Source organism: Dunckerocampus dactyliophorus, chromosome 15 (assembly GCF_027744805.1).
Source record: "Dunckerocampus dactyliophorus isolate RoL2022-P2 chromosome 15, RoL_Ddac_1.1, whole genome shotgun sequence".
Taxonomy (NCBI): Eukaryota; Metazoa; Chordata; class Actinopteri; order Syngnathiformes; family Syngnathidae; genus Dunckerocampus; species Dunckerocampus dactyliophorus.
Genome location: NC_072833.1, coordinates 5,068,551 through 5,082,401, shown reverse-complemented (window position 1 = coordinate 5,082,401; position 13,851 = coordinate 5,068,551). Strand labels below are relative to the sequence as shown.

Genomic DNA, 13,851 nt, shown 5'->3' with positions numbered 1-13,851 from the left:
TCTAGTGCTGCTGCTCACACAGCCTAGTCAAATTCAGGCTGGTATCGGCGAGACCAATCCGATATGGATACTTTGTGCCAATACACCTAATGTGTCTGGTCAATTTGAAATCAGTGCATTTCAAATCATAAATAACACAAGGCGTCAGTGACGCATTCTAAGTCGCAGCATGATCGACAATATCACCAAGCTAATATAAAATAAAAATAGGACAAAATGACAATGGTGTCTTAAACAACAAAATAATTAGGGCTGTCAAAAATAATAAGTTAACGGCATAATTAGCGCACGTGCACCATGTCAAGCCACCCCTTTGTTGTGACAGCACACAGGGGTACAATAGTGTCCCCACACAGTCTAACATAACTTTATTCTGACCTGAACGCATCGACAGCACTGCAATTCCAACACCATATACAGTTGTGTGCAAAAGTCTGGGCACCCCTTTAAAAACAGCATATTTTGTTTTTATTCATATTTCATTTTATTCATATATTCATATTTTCTCTAGTAGTTGGGGGAAAAAAGACACTATGAGGAAACAATGCAGAGTTACATTTTATTTCAGAAATTGAACAAAATTACAAAAATAAAATCATTTTGGCATGTGAAAAGTCGGGGCCCCCTGAGAGTTTCAAAGTGTCAGATTCTTTTTACAAGCTCAGACCTTTACCAGTTCATTAGCCCTGAAGCATGTGTGAACAATTGTCATGAAGGAGCACCAGCTAGAGCTCGTGCCAATTTCAGGTTTTCGTAAACACGGCAACTCCACAAACCTGGTGCAAATACTCAGCAACCATGGGTTCCTCTAAGACAGGAAACACTCATGCCCACAATGCTGGGGAGAGCTACAAGAAGATAGCAAAGCGTTTTCAGCTTGCAGTTTCCACAGTGGGAGGTATAATTACAAGATGGCTGGTGAGGGGAACTGTGGAGGTCAAGATGAGATCTGGAAGACCAATGAAACTGAGAGAACAGCTCGTAGCCTGGTCAGAAAGGTAAATCAAGGTAAATCAAAACCCACATTTGACTTCAAAAAGACTTGAAGGAAGATTTAGCAAACTCAGGAGTGGTGGTGCATCCTTCCACTGTGTGGCGATCCTTGCACAAAGAAGACCTCTGCAGAAGAAAACCTTACCTGCATCCTTATGTCAGAAATATGCAACAGAACATCTACAGAAGCCTGATAACTTTTGGAAACAAGTGCTGTGGACTCATGAAGTTAACATAGAACTCTGAAGCTGAAAAGAGGATGGCTTCTACAACAGGATGGTGATGACCCTAAACATACCTCAAAATCCACCACGGACTACCTCAAGAAACGCAAGCTGAAAGTTATTGAATGGCCTTCACAGCCTCCAGACCTAAACATCATTGAAACTGAACGTTTAACTCATATTACCAATTACCACTGCGATAACCTGTCAATGCATGTGCGTCTCATGATGACAGCGTGGAGATTCCCCAGAAAATTTGGCTTTATTGCTGCTTGGATGTATTTTTGTACTTTGGATACTGCTTTATCGTGTTTGTTCAGGCTAACCCAGCTTTCCCTTTCAATTTGGTATCAAATTAATATGCACATTTACTTCCTAGCGATTTCAAGTGGACAAAAGTGAAGCTCAAGTTTAACCCATTCAAACGGAAGGATCCTAACATCCGGCTGAAATAAAAGATATGTAGGACGAATACTTAGATACTTTATTCATCTGCAAGAGAAATTCACATCTTATCTATTTATTAGGAGGGGCATAGTAATGACTGGCGTGCCTCTGTTATCGATCATATCCTTTACACACGCACAAACAGCTGTTGAATACACAAATTGCGGACTGTAAATAGCCCCCTATGCACTGCATGTAGTGCTTACCCGATTTTTGCACCTCTGCATAAATGCTGAAGAATACCTCTTGTCAATCGGTAATGTATCATTGTCTACTCCGTAACACAAGCATCTTAAGCTGACGCCTCTGACCCGTTGAACGCCATGCTCTGCATCAGCACACTTTTTCTCTCCAGTCTAACACTGACAGGAGGGAAACGAAACAAGTTGAGAGCGATATTGCTGTAGCCTTCGATAAATGTCAGAGGTCTGTGAGTGTCCTGGAGTAGAAGAATCTTTGTGGCGTTTACCGCCATCAGCAGGTGTGAGAACATTTTCATTTCAGGACTTGTGGGGCTCAAATCCTCTCGTTTGTCATATCTGCAAAGACCCCGGGGGGTGGGGAGGTATTACAAATAAAGTAGAACACTGGTAAAATATGTAAAACAGGCAGACCTCCAGTGTGGATGCTGCTCCATGAAGCGAGACACTCCAGTTTGAGCAGTGTAGGCGTCAACATGAACAAAGACGTCTGAGAAGACAACGTACTTTTTATTTGCTCACACGTTATAGTCAAAATAGTCCACATGTTCCGCTTTCCTACCTGCTGTGGCAGGCAACAGCCGGTGTAGCTCCTGCATCCCTCGGCCTCCTGGGTAATTGTGGTAGGAAACAAACAGGCTGACACTGGTGTAGGAGACGTTCAACAACAGCTGACCCACCACGACAGCTGATCCAAGTTTATACATCCAGGATTTGTGGTAGTTGCACAAACTAAAATGCACAGAAAATGCTTTCAGAATGTATTTTCCGACATACAGTGTCGCTGTCTACAATTCTGTAATGCTCACAAGCCATTCAGTTCATTTTCAAGCCATTGTGAATGGATGTAGCTTGAATATTCATTTTCGACTGTCCCTTCTGTTCCTTAAATTAGCCTAAAATGCCTAAGCAACATAAACACCGACATTTGTTCCAAACGACTAAAAATGTCACACTGAAAATGCTATTTTTGAATCCGACACTTATCTTAACAAATACGATCCTTTATGTTGAGGCAATCTGGACTACAGTCGTCCCTTATTTTTCGCAGTTAACTAGTTCAAGAGCCAACCGCAATAAATACATTTCTGCAAAGTAGGATTCATTATTAAGTAGTAGAACAGAAAACCTGTTTATGACCTTCTAAATATGTTTTTTTTTTTTTTTTTTTACCATTATTAGAGCCCTGTAGGCATGAAATAACACCCCTATAATCACCTTTAAACTTGTGTTACCCAATATTGTAGACATAATAATCGAAAATAAGCTATCTTAGACATAAATAAGAAAAGACAGACTCACACGTTAGCATTGACAGTATACTTCCTGGTTGCTATTGTCTCCTCAATGTAACATTACTGACACCTAGAGACCAGTGTAGAACACTCTACTGCTGCTCCACAGCTAACCTGTGCTAGCCCTCAGCTAACAGTCAACTCTAGCTAGCTGACATCACTTCCAATGCCCCACTTGTTAAAGGCGCACACAAGTCACAGATACTGTATTACATTTCAAATCAAGTCTTTTTAATGCCTTATTAGTATTTTCATTCGTTTAGCCATTTTTATGCTAGGAAATGCTTGATTTAGGCCAAAAATAATTTGCTTAAATATGCATACACACACACACACACGCGATAGAGTAAGGGTGCAATGTTCGAACCGCAATGTATAGCGAGGGAAGACTGTACTGACTTTTTAAATTGTACGTTTTCCCATTCAAAGCATGCAGCAACATTTCATACCTTTTACTGTTTTCTGCATAATTGTGTGGATATTAAGAAAAAAAAAAGAATGTGTGGCGTGCAGTTTTGTCAAGAACAGTAAAACAAACATGAAGGGCTAAAATCCCCCAAATATAATTAGTACAGTGCCTATCATACGTATTCACCCCCTTTGATGGTTTACCCTTTTATTCCTTTCATAAATCAATCATGTTCAATCAAAAAAAAAATATTGGAAAAAAACTCTTTAATGTCAAAGTGAATAACGTGAATTACTATAAAGTAATGTTAATGAAAGAAAATTATATAAATGAAAATAATTGTTTGCATAATTATTCACCCCCTTTTTAATTTAATGGTCTAAACCAATAGAGGTCCATCAAATTGTTGCCAATAGTCTCACAATTAGTGAAATGAAGATCACCGGAGTGGTGTGGGTGTGAGTTGTAAAACCCCTGTATCTGAAGGGTCCAGAGAGTGGTTGATCGGTATTCCTGGCTACCATTACACCACGAAGACAGAAGAACACTAAGAAACTCAGGGAAAAGGTTATTGAGAAGTACAATTCAGCACATCACCAAAAACACACCATCCCCACTGTGAAGCATGGTGGTGGCAGCATCGTGCTGTGGGGGTGTTTCTCAGCAACTGGACCTGGAAGGCTTGTAAACATAGAGGGCAGAATGAATGCTGCAAAATACACTGAAATCCTGGGGGACAATCTTTTTCAGTCTGCAAAAGAACTATGTCTTGGAAGAAGATTTATTTTCCAGGAAGACAATGATCCAAAACATACTGCAACAGGACTGGTTAAAAAAAGAACCAGGTAAATGTTCTGGAGTGGCCAAGTCAAAGCCCAGACCTCAATCCCATAGAGAATTTGTGGCTGGATTTGAAAAGGGCTGTTCATGCCCGATACCCGCGCAACCTGACAAGAGCTTGAGCAATTTTGCAAAGAAGAATGGAGCAAAATTGCAGTGGGCAGATGTGCAAGACTGATTGAGACCATCCACACAGACTCACTGCTGTGATTGCAGCCAAATGTGAATCTACTAAATACTGACTTGATGGGGGTGAATAATTATGCAAACAATTATTTTCATTTATATAATTTTTTTCATCAACATTACTTTATAAAAATCTGTTTTCACTTTGACATTAAAGAGTTTTTTTTCATCAAAGGGGGTGAATACTTATGATAGGCACTGTATTTCATATTTATATTTCAGGCTGAAGTAAAAAGACAAAAAAATTGAGTCCCCTACTAACGAACATCCGACGTGCGAACACTTGGAGATACGAACACAAGCTGACTGGTCTATTTTTTCATGCGTTTTGCCTGATAAGTCCATATTTATACTGCTACATGCTTGACTAGCAGAGGGCACTGTGACACTGTTAATGGGACCAACAGCGGGAGAACAAGAGGAGGAGGGGTGGAGGAGGGGAGGACAGCGAAAGCTACATTGCTTTGGACATTGGTGAGAGAGTGTGATTAAAGTTTATGAAGAGTTAATAGGTCTGCTTAATTCTACACCACCCACAGAACACTACCTCTTTTAGAAGAGTCTAACGACGACGACAATTTGTCCTTTTTTTCAATATCTCCTCCTCCTCCACCACTACCAACGACGTATGCTCGACCACTCCTCTTCAAAGGTAAATAACATTTATCATTACGTATTATTATATCACTTTTATTGTTGTTTTTTCATTAATTATCCTCATTTAATATTAAGTCATATTTACATACATACGCATATACTGTATATGTATACACATACATGTAGTACCTATATCACTGGTAATATTACCTTTTCCCCTACTTATGAATGATTCGACTTAAGAACGGTCGTCTGGAACCAACTGTGTTCGTTAGTTGGGGACTTAGTGTATATTGTATTTTTACTGCATTTTTTGGTAAGCTGACATTTTTTGAACTTCTTAAGGGCTAATCTAGCAGTGATGTAGAACAGTATTGCATCACACCAAGGTGACAAAATATTAAAAACACCTGTCTGTATGATGCAATGCAAACTATAAGCACAATAGTAAAGACTTACAGCCAAGCTGATGTTTCTACTTGTATATATGGACTTACATGAAAGAGCATCCTCTGGCAGCCATCAAAGTGAACACAGGGAAAGTGTACATGATAAAGCGCAGCTCTTTATGAGGCAGCAACGAGTATACAAGGATGAAGGCGACAGCTGGCAGCAATAGGCGCCTCATCCTCTGATCCCGCAGGCCCAACGGGACTAACAACAGTGTGCATCCAAGTGCGCGGGGTAAAACGGAGTAAAAATACCATAGAAAGGGAGAGGTTTACTGAAAAGGGAGTCAAGGATGTTTAGAGGGATTAGGAATTCAGACAAAAATGTCGCAGTGCATTTGAGTGCGCTAAAGGATATTCCCCAGTTGGAGCTTTTGTTGTCAATGCTGTTGTACCATAAAACCTGACCTTCTGGCCACAAAAGTTTCCTCCAAAATACAGAGTCGACGGCCACTGTTAGAGCTGAAAAACACACAAAATCAAAAGCTTGTGCCCCCCTGTATTCCAAATATATTAAATGTATGGTACCCACTTACCTAGTGATAGCAATCCCGCAGGAACAGCATGGTAAAAAAGCTCTAATAACCCTAGCTTCCCGCTCAGGAGTGATACTAGCAACATGAGACCCAAGAACATGCAGAGCTCGGAACGGAACACAATGATGGCAAAAGCGGAGAGGCTGATGAAGCTGCCGTATTTGTGAGCCATCCACGAGGTGAATGCTATAAGAACTTTGAAGACAAAAAGAACAGTGTATTTAGACATAAAAAGCAAATAAATTTTGCTTAATTGAAAAACAAGTTTTACCGCCATTGTATGACCGATGGGTCAGGGAAGTGTTATACAGTTTTCAGTTGGAGAAGCTTTGGTTTTCCTTTAGACTTATTAACATTATTGCCACAAGAAATAGATACGTGAGGTTTTTGAACTGTTTGAACTGTCTGTCTGTCTTTTTTTTTTTTTGGCCTTATGGCGTCGTGTGGGGACGTGGCCGGGTGTCCTATAATGTGTCTTATGAGTGGAGTGTCTTACCTATTGGTAATGCAAACACATTAGGGAGCGTCCTGGTGCTGTAGAACATTAGGTGAAACTGCGATGCACATGTCAGACAGAAAAGGATCGCCACCGTGGAGCCAAATTGCTTCCTCACCTCTCTCTGCAGGTGCCATAACGCACCAATGACGCATACTCCCAAGGAGGCTCGGACTTGAACACAACAAATAAGAAACAATATCAGATTTTGACGTCGAGTTAGCACAACTGGGTGAGATTATGATGATTTTACCGATGAGCTGGGTGTTGAATTTTGGTGCATCCAGCAGAGAAGCCAGAAAGACAACAGGGGAGCATAGAGTGGAGATAAACAGGGGACCAATGAAAGTTCGAGGCACCACACCAGAAAACTCATGATGGTCATACTGAAAGAGATACATGCAATACATTGTTAGTGAAGCACCTTACAGGCAATATTCATTATACTTCTGCTTACTCTTCAAATGCAGGTTTGCTGATGTTGAAAAACGTGGTAAAACGCAGAGTAACTTCACAAGTGGTTCTTTAACCAATTCAAATTGGTTAAAAATCCACCTGTCCACCACAGGTTTGTTGGAACGCGAACTCAGAAGTTCGGGGATCACTGCTCTACAACACCCGCTGTTGCTTACCTTGTCAAAATCCAATCTGTGATATAGGAGATCATGGGCCGCCTGCAGATTAAAGCTTTCTTCCACTTTTGTGAACGGGCATATAAGTAAGTGTAAAAAGGCCACTGATGACAGTAAAAGTAGCAGCGAAAGATCCAATACACCCATTCTTTCGGCCATCTTCTTCTTCTTCTTCTTTGTTTATCGCAACCTGAAATGTAGGTGCATACCGACACCTACTGTCCCGGCGTGTCTCTCCTTGGGTTACAGACTGTTACAGAGGGGATAACAGAAAAACAAAGTAGAACACAAAATAACTAACAGTGTGACCCACCCTAAACCGTGAATGTTCAGCAGCTCTTAAACCTGTGCGCCCGCCCCATCCTGAGCCGTGACTTCAGCCATGGCAAATGACGAATATTTTCTACTTCCGGTATTGACCGGACGTGTCTGTTCAGTTTTTCGTTTGAACAAAAATATTATCTTAATTTTAAAAAACAATTAAAATAATTGTTTACTTTATATAAAATCATTTACATTGAATTATATTTTTAAATAGCTTATTTGAGCTTTACTCCCTGCGTGGAGGTAGCGATTTGTCCCGAGCGTGGCGCCAGATGATTGGCTGCACGTTTGATTGGCAGACACAAAGAGCCAATCACCACAAGCCACAAGTCGACAGCTGGGCTGAAGCGGAAAACTAGAAGTCGCGGTAGACAGTTTCCTCAGCCGGCATGTAAATACTACTTTATATAAAAGCTAATTTCTTTATTATTGGCCACAGTGCCATTAAATGTGACCGGTATTATTATACAAGTTCGTTGTAGGGTGGTTTGTATTGTGAGCCCTGATGAAACGGCGACATGCTGTCAACCAGTCCAGAACTGAAGCTCCTCTGGCTTTTGTCCTGTGTTGTTCTTTTTTTACTTTTCCAAGTTATTGATGCAGAAAGGGATTTACAAAGCGCCTGCAGTACCTGCCAACAAATTACAAATAACTTTAACAAGGTAAGAGACACCAAGCATGGGTGCATTTTTCAATGAACACACTAATGTGATGTTAAGTCTTAAAATAGCCTCCATAACTCCTTTTCTATGTTTTAGGGCTATGACAGAACTGCAAAGCAAAACTTTGGTGGGGGCAACACAGCGTGGGAGGAGAGGAAACTGTCCAAATATGAAACAAGGTGAGCCGGTCAGGTCAGCCTGCCACAGGTCATCAAAACTGGAACAACCCAGACGTGTGCTTCATCACAATATTGCATAATCATAAAGTTAAGATGCAACATTATTAACACGCATGCAGTTGCAATTGCTTTCATTGTAAAGATTTTTTTTAAATTTTCATGCAGCGAGATCCGTCTGATGGAGATCATGGAGGACCTGTGTGACAGCAGCAGCTTTGAGTGCAACCGCATGTTAGAAGAGAATGAGGAGCTTTTTGAAACATGGTGGTTCAACAGGTCAGTGCCAGGTTGACCCGAAATGTTGCCTGTTTGAAATATATGTCAATTCTGGGGAGGTTTAAGATTTTTTGTGTTTGCGCTGCAGGAAAACAAAGCATCCTGATCTTTACAAATGGTTCTGCATTGAGACTATTAAAGTATGCTGTCCTAAAGGCACATTTGGACCTGACTGCAATGGTGAGGAAAAACATATTATTGTTGCTTTTTCATGAAACCAAAAATGATATCTCCCTGTCCATTTTTGTTACAAGCTATTTAAAGCAACTGTGCTTATTGTGTTTTCATCCGCTTGGAATGTGTGAGAAAATCCCCAAGATGCCCAGGGACACACATTGTGGCCATCTACAACCGTGCATTTCTTTAAAAATTACCAAACTGACCCAAATAAGTTTTAAGTCTAAAGAGTTACACCAGTGGTCGACACTTCAGCCTCCTTGTTGCGGCTCCCGCGCTGAACTGTGTTTTTTTTTTTTTAACATCTAAGCGGAGGAAATATGTGTTTTCAAAAAGACTATGAAATATCTGACTCACTGCAAGGTCGTGAATGCATCTACACTGCATTCTGATTGGATGAGCAAGGGAAGGGGGAGAGGGGCCTGTGTGTTCAGACAATCAGGCGCGGAAAAGACATCTTGAGACTGTGCTACCCCAGCGGTGAGCTGTTCATAACCATGAAAATGTCCCTAAACAGACATATAAGAAAGTAAAGAGTTGAAAGACATTGAAAAACAAAGCAAAGACAAAAGACAAAGCACTCAGCTTTTTATGAAAAGTACCCAACTGCAGATGGGCGTAAGGGAGCGATTTCGGAAGGTTGAACAGAGCAAATGTACTTTCAAGAAGTGGATGAAGACACCAAACTCACTTACAGCTGCCAGTGTTGGAACTGCGCCGGAGAGCGTGAGGAGGGAGAAGCCGTTGACAGATGGAGAATACATGAAAGAATCGTTCATTTAAAAATATCACAGCATCTGTTCTCCAAATTAAAAACAAACAAGAAAATATTCAGAAAATAAAATAAATGCCCCTCTGCAAAGACGGTCTAGGACACGACCAATAGAATGGCAACACTGTACAGTCCAAGTGAGACACAATCGTGAAGTGGAATGAAATTTATACAATATTTTAAACTTTTTTTTTTTAAAACCTTCGTGAGGTCTAGCTGTTTTGCAAGGGATAACGGGCAAAAATTTCAGTCTTGAGATGTGCAAAACTGATGTGACATACCCCAAAAGACTTGCAGCCTTAGTCGTAGCAAAAGGTGGTTCTACAAACTATTAACTTAGGGGGGCCGAATAATTTTGCACACCCCACTTTTCATTTTTATTTGTTAAAGTTTAAAATATTGTATGAATTTCGTTCCACTTCACGATTGTGTCCCACTTGGTGTTGATTCTTCACACAAAAATGACATCTTTATATCTTTGTTTGAAGCCAGAAATGTGGCAAAAGTTCAAGGGGGCCGAGTACTTTCGCAAGGCACTGTATGTGAACTCTGATGGGCCCTTTTATGTTAAAGTTGGCTACATTTTCTTCTAATTTGACACAAATACAAGAACAACTCAAAAAAGCCTAGATGGTTCAGTCTTTAAGGCCTACACATGCACTCTACACTGCTGTTAGTTCAATTCTGTTATTCTAACAGGTAAAGTAAAATGAAAAAAAAAAAGTTTATAAGCTGTGTCATGTTTTGAGGCTCCAGACCATTTTTCTTTAATGGAAGAGGAGGCTTTTCTTCCTGCCGCTCACACTACAGTAGTGACTTGGAGCAGAAAACCTACACATACACAACATAAACAACAATGGACAGGCAAGAGCAAGAGAGTCACTGTTGATACACTACACTGCTGATGGGATGTCACAACTTTATGTCAAAAAATCCAAACTATCCCTTTTTAAAGGTTTTGTTCTAAAAAGGTGTCTCACATCGGTCGTTATACTCGGGTCAATACAGTATTTGTGTTAACCAGACACATACACATACACACATACACGACTTGCTCACTGGCATTGTTCATATTGAAGCTTGTGTGGGAGGATCTGAGAAGCCTTGTCACGGCAATGGCATGTGCAGCGGCGACGGAACCCGCGGAGGCACTGGGAAGTGCAGCTGCGACCTCGGCTATGAAGGAGACTTCTGCCTAGATTGCGTGGACGGCTACTTCAACGAAGTGCGGAACGACTCCTTCTCCTTATGCACAGGTACAGCAATATCGCCTGCCTTTTTTTATAGATACTTTCTGGATAATGAATGTGTTATTTTGTCGTAGGATGCCATTCTTCCTGCAAGACATGCAGCGGGGCGACCAATCGGGACTGTGACGAGTGCAAGGAGGGCTGGGAAGAGGATGACCAGGAGGCTTGTGTTGGTAATTAACGATGTCTTCAAAGTAATAAACCATGACTGTTATTACACGTCGAAAGACATTTAAACGTCTTCCAGATATAAACGAGTGCTCCAAGGATTCATCTCCTTGTAAAGAAGACCAATACTGTGTCAACACTGAAGGCTCCTACTCCTGCAAAGGTAAACAAACACATCTCAATACAAACGATGACAATTATGTGACACATGTACTTTGGCTTTTTTCCAGCCTGTGATAAATCGTGTACGGGATGCACTGGAGGCGGTGCTGACAAGTGCCAAGCATGTGCCAGCGGCTACCAGGACAATGAGGGCACCTGCAGAGGTTGGTCGCGATCATACGAGTTATAAAGCATTCAGCAATTATACCTCATTCAAATAAGTTCACATTCAGATAAATGCTGACTTACTATATGCTAACTTGTCAAATTTTTTTAAAATTATCAATGTGGCCATTGAGTTATCTCCAGCATGTTACTTAAAATATATTTCAAAATATCAACGATAATAAAATATAAAATCTGTATTTATCCAAATTCCAAAGATTGGAGCAAAGAAAATTAGTGTAGTTCGTAGTTTGTCCACTTGAGGGGGCTCGTCATCCATTGTCAAGTCAAGCCAAAGGGATAAACGTTTCCCTGGTCAAAAAATATTACATTTTTAAAAAATTTAAAACGTTATAAAAGTATTTAAAAAATACGTTCTGAAATGTACATAATATATGATAAAATATAAGGAAATATGTTATTTTTATTTATCGGTACTGTTTTTCCACAAGATATTGATGAATGTTCCCAGCCGGAGTCACCATGCAGTAAGGAGCACCAGCTGTGTGTCAACAATAAAGGCAGCTACGAGTGTGTTTGCGCCCGAGGTTACGAGGACCAAGATGGAGAGTGTGTACAAAAGCAGGAGCAAGGTGAGCGTCACTGGTATTTGAAAGCTGTTTGCCTAATCACGTCTAAAGCATTTGTTATGTCATTCTACTCGTCAGACAAAGATGAGGTGGAGACAGCAGAAAGTCCTCACACGGAGCTCTGATGGTGTGAAAAGCAGTACTAGTCAGACAGAACATTTGGAAATACTCAACGCTGCTCATTTAAAAAAAAAAAAAAAAGCAATTAAGGCAGAAATCCAATATGAATTCCTACTATTTGAATGAGATTTTACTGCTGTGTTCAAACCGCCACTTGTTTATTTGTTGTGATGTTTTAAAGTAAATAAAGATGTTTCAAATAAAGCAGCTGTCGTGAAATATTTGATGCACATTTTCTTGAATGGCTCCCATTCTTGTTGACGTGATTATAATGGCCACAGGGTGGCAGTCTAACCATGGAGAATTTCATACTCCTCCACATGAAGTTGTCGACACAAGTCAAGACCCGCTATGACGGGTGAAGATCCTCTACATGACAGGTGCGCACTGCTGTTTTTAAGAACCTACCACAACAAGGCTAGTCAAAGATCCTCTAAGACAGGAGCGCAATGCTGTTTTTAAGGACCTACAGCAAAAAACACTAGTCAAAGATCTTCTACAGGAGCGCACTGCTGTTTTTAAGGACCTATGCCAAAAACAATTGTCAGAGATCCGCAATATGACAGGAGTGCACTGCTGTTTTTAAGGACCTACAGCAAAAAGCATTAGTCAAAGATCCTCAATATGACAGTAGCGCCCTGCTGTTTTTAAGAACCTACAGCAAAAAACGCTATTCAAAGATCCTCTCAAGGAGCGCACTGCTGTTTTTAAGGATGTACAGCAAAAAACACTAGTCAAAGATCCTCTACATGACAGGCGCATACGGCTGTTTTTAAGGACCTACAGCAAAAATAGGACAGGAGTGCACTGCTGTTTTTGAGCACCCACCGCAAAAAACACGAGTCAAAGAGATCCTCTTTATGACCGGAGCCCTCTCCTGTTTTTAAGGACTTACTGCCAATACGCTAATCAAAGATCTTCTACATGACAGGATAGATCTGTGATTTTTAGGATATGCGCTGGGAAAATTTGGCTTCCATGTGAACCATATCTGTGTATCTGCCATGTTGGGCCAATTTGCTTGGAACTCAAATTGTGGGTGGGACTTGGCCCGCGGGCGCCAGTCGCAGACTGTGCTGAACTCAATGGCCTCTTCATCAGGTACACGCCTACACTGTAGGGGTACGATGTCTTTCTTGATAAGGCAACCAAAATGTTAGAAACCCCTTTCATGATGATGCAGCGCTGTTCTACGCCAAACATAAGCACAGTGTGTCATTACAGTGTGCAGGTGTACCTAATAAAGCGTCCAGTGAGTTCAGATCAAAGCATGTTTTCCTAACCCTTGCTTCCCCTTTGCAGTAGGACTTCCTGCACAATGATGTCAGCTGTTTTGACTTGACAGGCCCTCCAAGGCACAGGAGCAGCCAGTTGAAACCTGCCCGCGCACACATGTAATCCTAAACCCCTCCATTTCACGCCAATTTCATGTCTGACACCTTGGAGCCCCCCCCACCCACCAATGCAAGTGGAGGAAGTTTGCACATTCAGGCCTTGACCCACCATGATTGAATAAGGGGATGACATAATCTGCTGCTACTGCACAGGTCATCCATCCCTGACGAATGTCTTGGCTTCTCTGATAGCTGGCTAGTGCTGATCATCATCTGCATCATGATGTCAGACTGAGCAACAGTTCCAAAACACAACACAAACAAACTCTCCACAGTCACCTGTCTCATCAAAGAACATTTTTGTCCGC

At 41.1% G+C, this 13,851-nt stretch overlaps 2 protein-coding genes across 3 annotated transcripts; one reads left to right on the top strand and one right to left on the bottom strand.

Annotated features, from left to right (window-relative positions):
* Positions 1 to 527: 527 nt before the first annotated feature.
* alg12 (ALG12 alpha-1,6-mannosyltransferase) lies at positions 528 to 7,686 on the bottom strand. 2 transcript variants are annotated; one of them, XM_054753105.1, is made up of 10 exons: positions 7,650 to 7,686; positions 7,305 to 7,554; positions 6,926 to 7,058; positions 6,673 to 6,846; positions 6,177 to 6,371; positions 6,000 to 6,102; positions 5,689 to 5,913; positions 2,427 to 2,596; positions 2,279 to 2,354; positions 528 to 2,203 (listed from the first exon to the last, which is right to left on the bottom strand). In XM_054753105.1, exons 2-10 carry the CDS (start codon positions 7,461 to 7,463, stop codon positions 1,957 to 1,959), a joined length of 1,482 nt encoding a protein of 493 aa, XP_054609080.1. In that variant the 5' UTR covers positions 7,464 to 7,554; positions 7,650 to 7,686; the 3' UTR covers positions 528 to 1,956. The 2 variants fall into 2 exon arrangements, with proteins under 2 accessions (XP_054609080.1, XP_054609079.1); XM_054753104.1 differs by having other exon boundaries at positions 7,305 to 7,683.
* Positions 7,687 to 7,947: 261 nt separating this feature from the next.
* Positions 7,948 to 12,353, top strand: creld2 (cysteine-rich with EGF-like domains 2). The gene is made up of 10 exons (XM_054753106.1): positions 7,948 to 8,290; positions 8,387 to 8,469; positions 8,635 to 8,745; positions 8,834 to 8,925; positions 10,774 to 10,950; positions 11,019 to 11,117; positions 11,192 to 11,275; positions 11,343 to 11,438; positions 11,892 to 12,032; positions 12,108 to 12,353. The coding sequence occupies exons 1-10, from the start codon at positions 8,147 to 8,149 to the stop codon at positions 12,152 to 12,154; spliced, it is 1,074 nt and encodes a 357-aa protein (XP_054609081.1). The 5' UTR covers positions 7,948 to 8,146; the 3' UTR covers positions 12,155 to 12,353.
* Positions 12,354 to 13,851: the final 1,498 nt, after the last annotated feature.

Excerpts from the sequence above, each read along its gene's own strand:
- alg12 (XM_054753105.1), bottom strand. The coding sequence starts at position 7,463 with ATGGCCGAAAGAATGGGTGTATTGGATCTTTCGCTGCTACTTTTACTG. Across the intron at positions 6,103-6,176 it reads TGCGGGATTGCTATCACTAG|CTCTAACAGTGGCCGTCGAC; the intron begins GTAAGTGGGTAC and ends TGTGTTTTTCAG. Across the intron at positions 2,355-2,426 it reads GCTGTTGCCTGCCACAGCAG|ACGTCTTTGTTCATGTTGAC; the intron begins GTAGGAAAGCGG and ends TTGTCTTCTCAG.
- creld2 (XM_054753106.1), top strand. The coding sequence starts at position 8,147 with ATGCTGTCAACCAGTCCAGAACTGAAGCTCCTCTGGCTTTTGTCCTGT. Across the intron at positions 8,470-8,634 it reads CTGTCCAAATATGAAACAAG|CGAGATCCGTCTGATGGAGA; the intron begins GTGAGCCGGTCA and ends ATTTTCATGCAG. Across the intron at positions 8,746-8,833 it reads GAAACATGGTGGTTCAACAG|GAAAACAAAGCATCCTGATC; the intron begins GTCAGTGCCAGG and ends TTTGCGCTGCAG.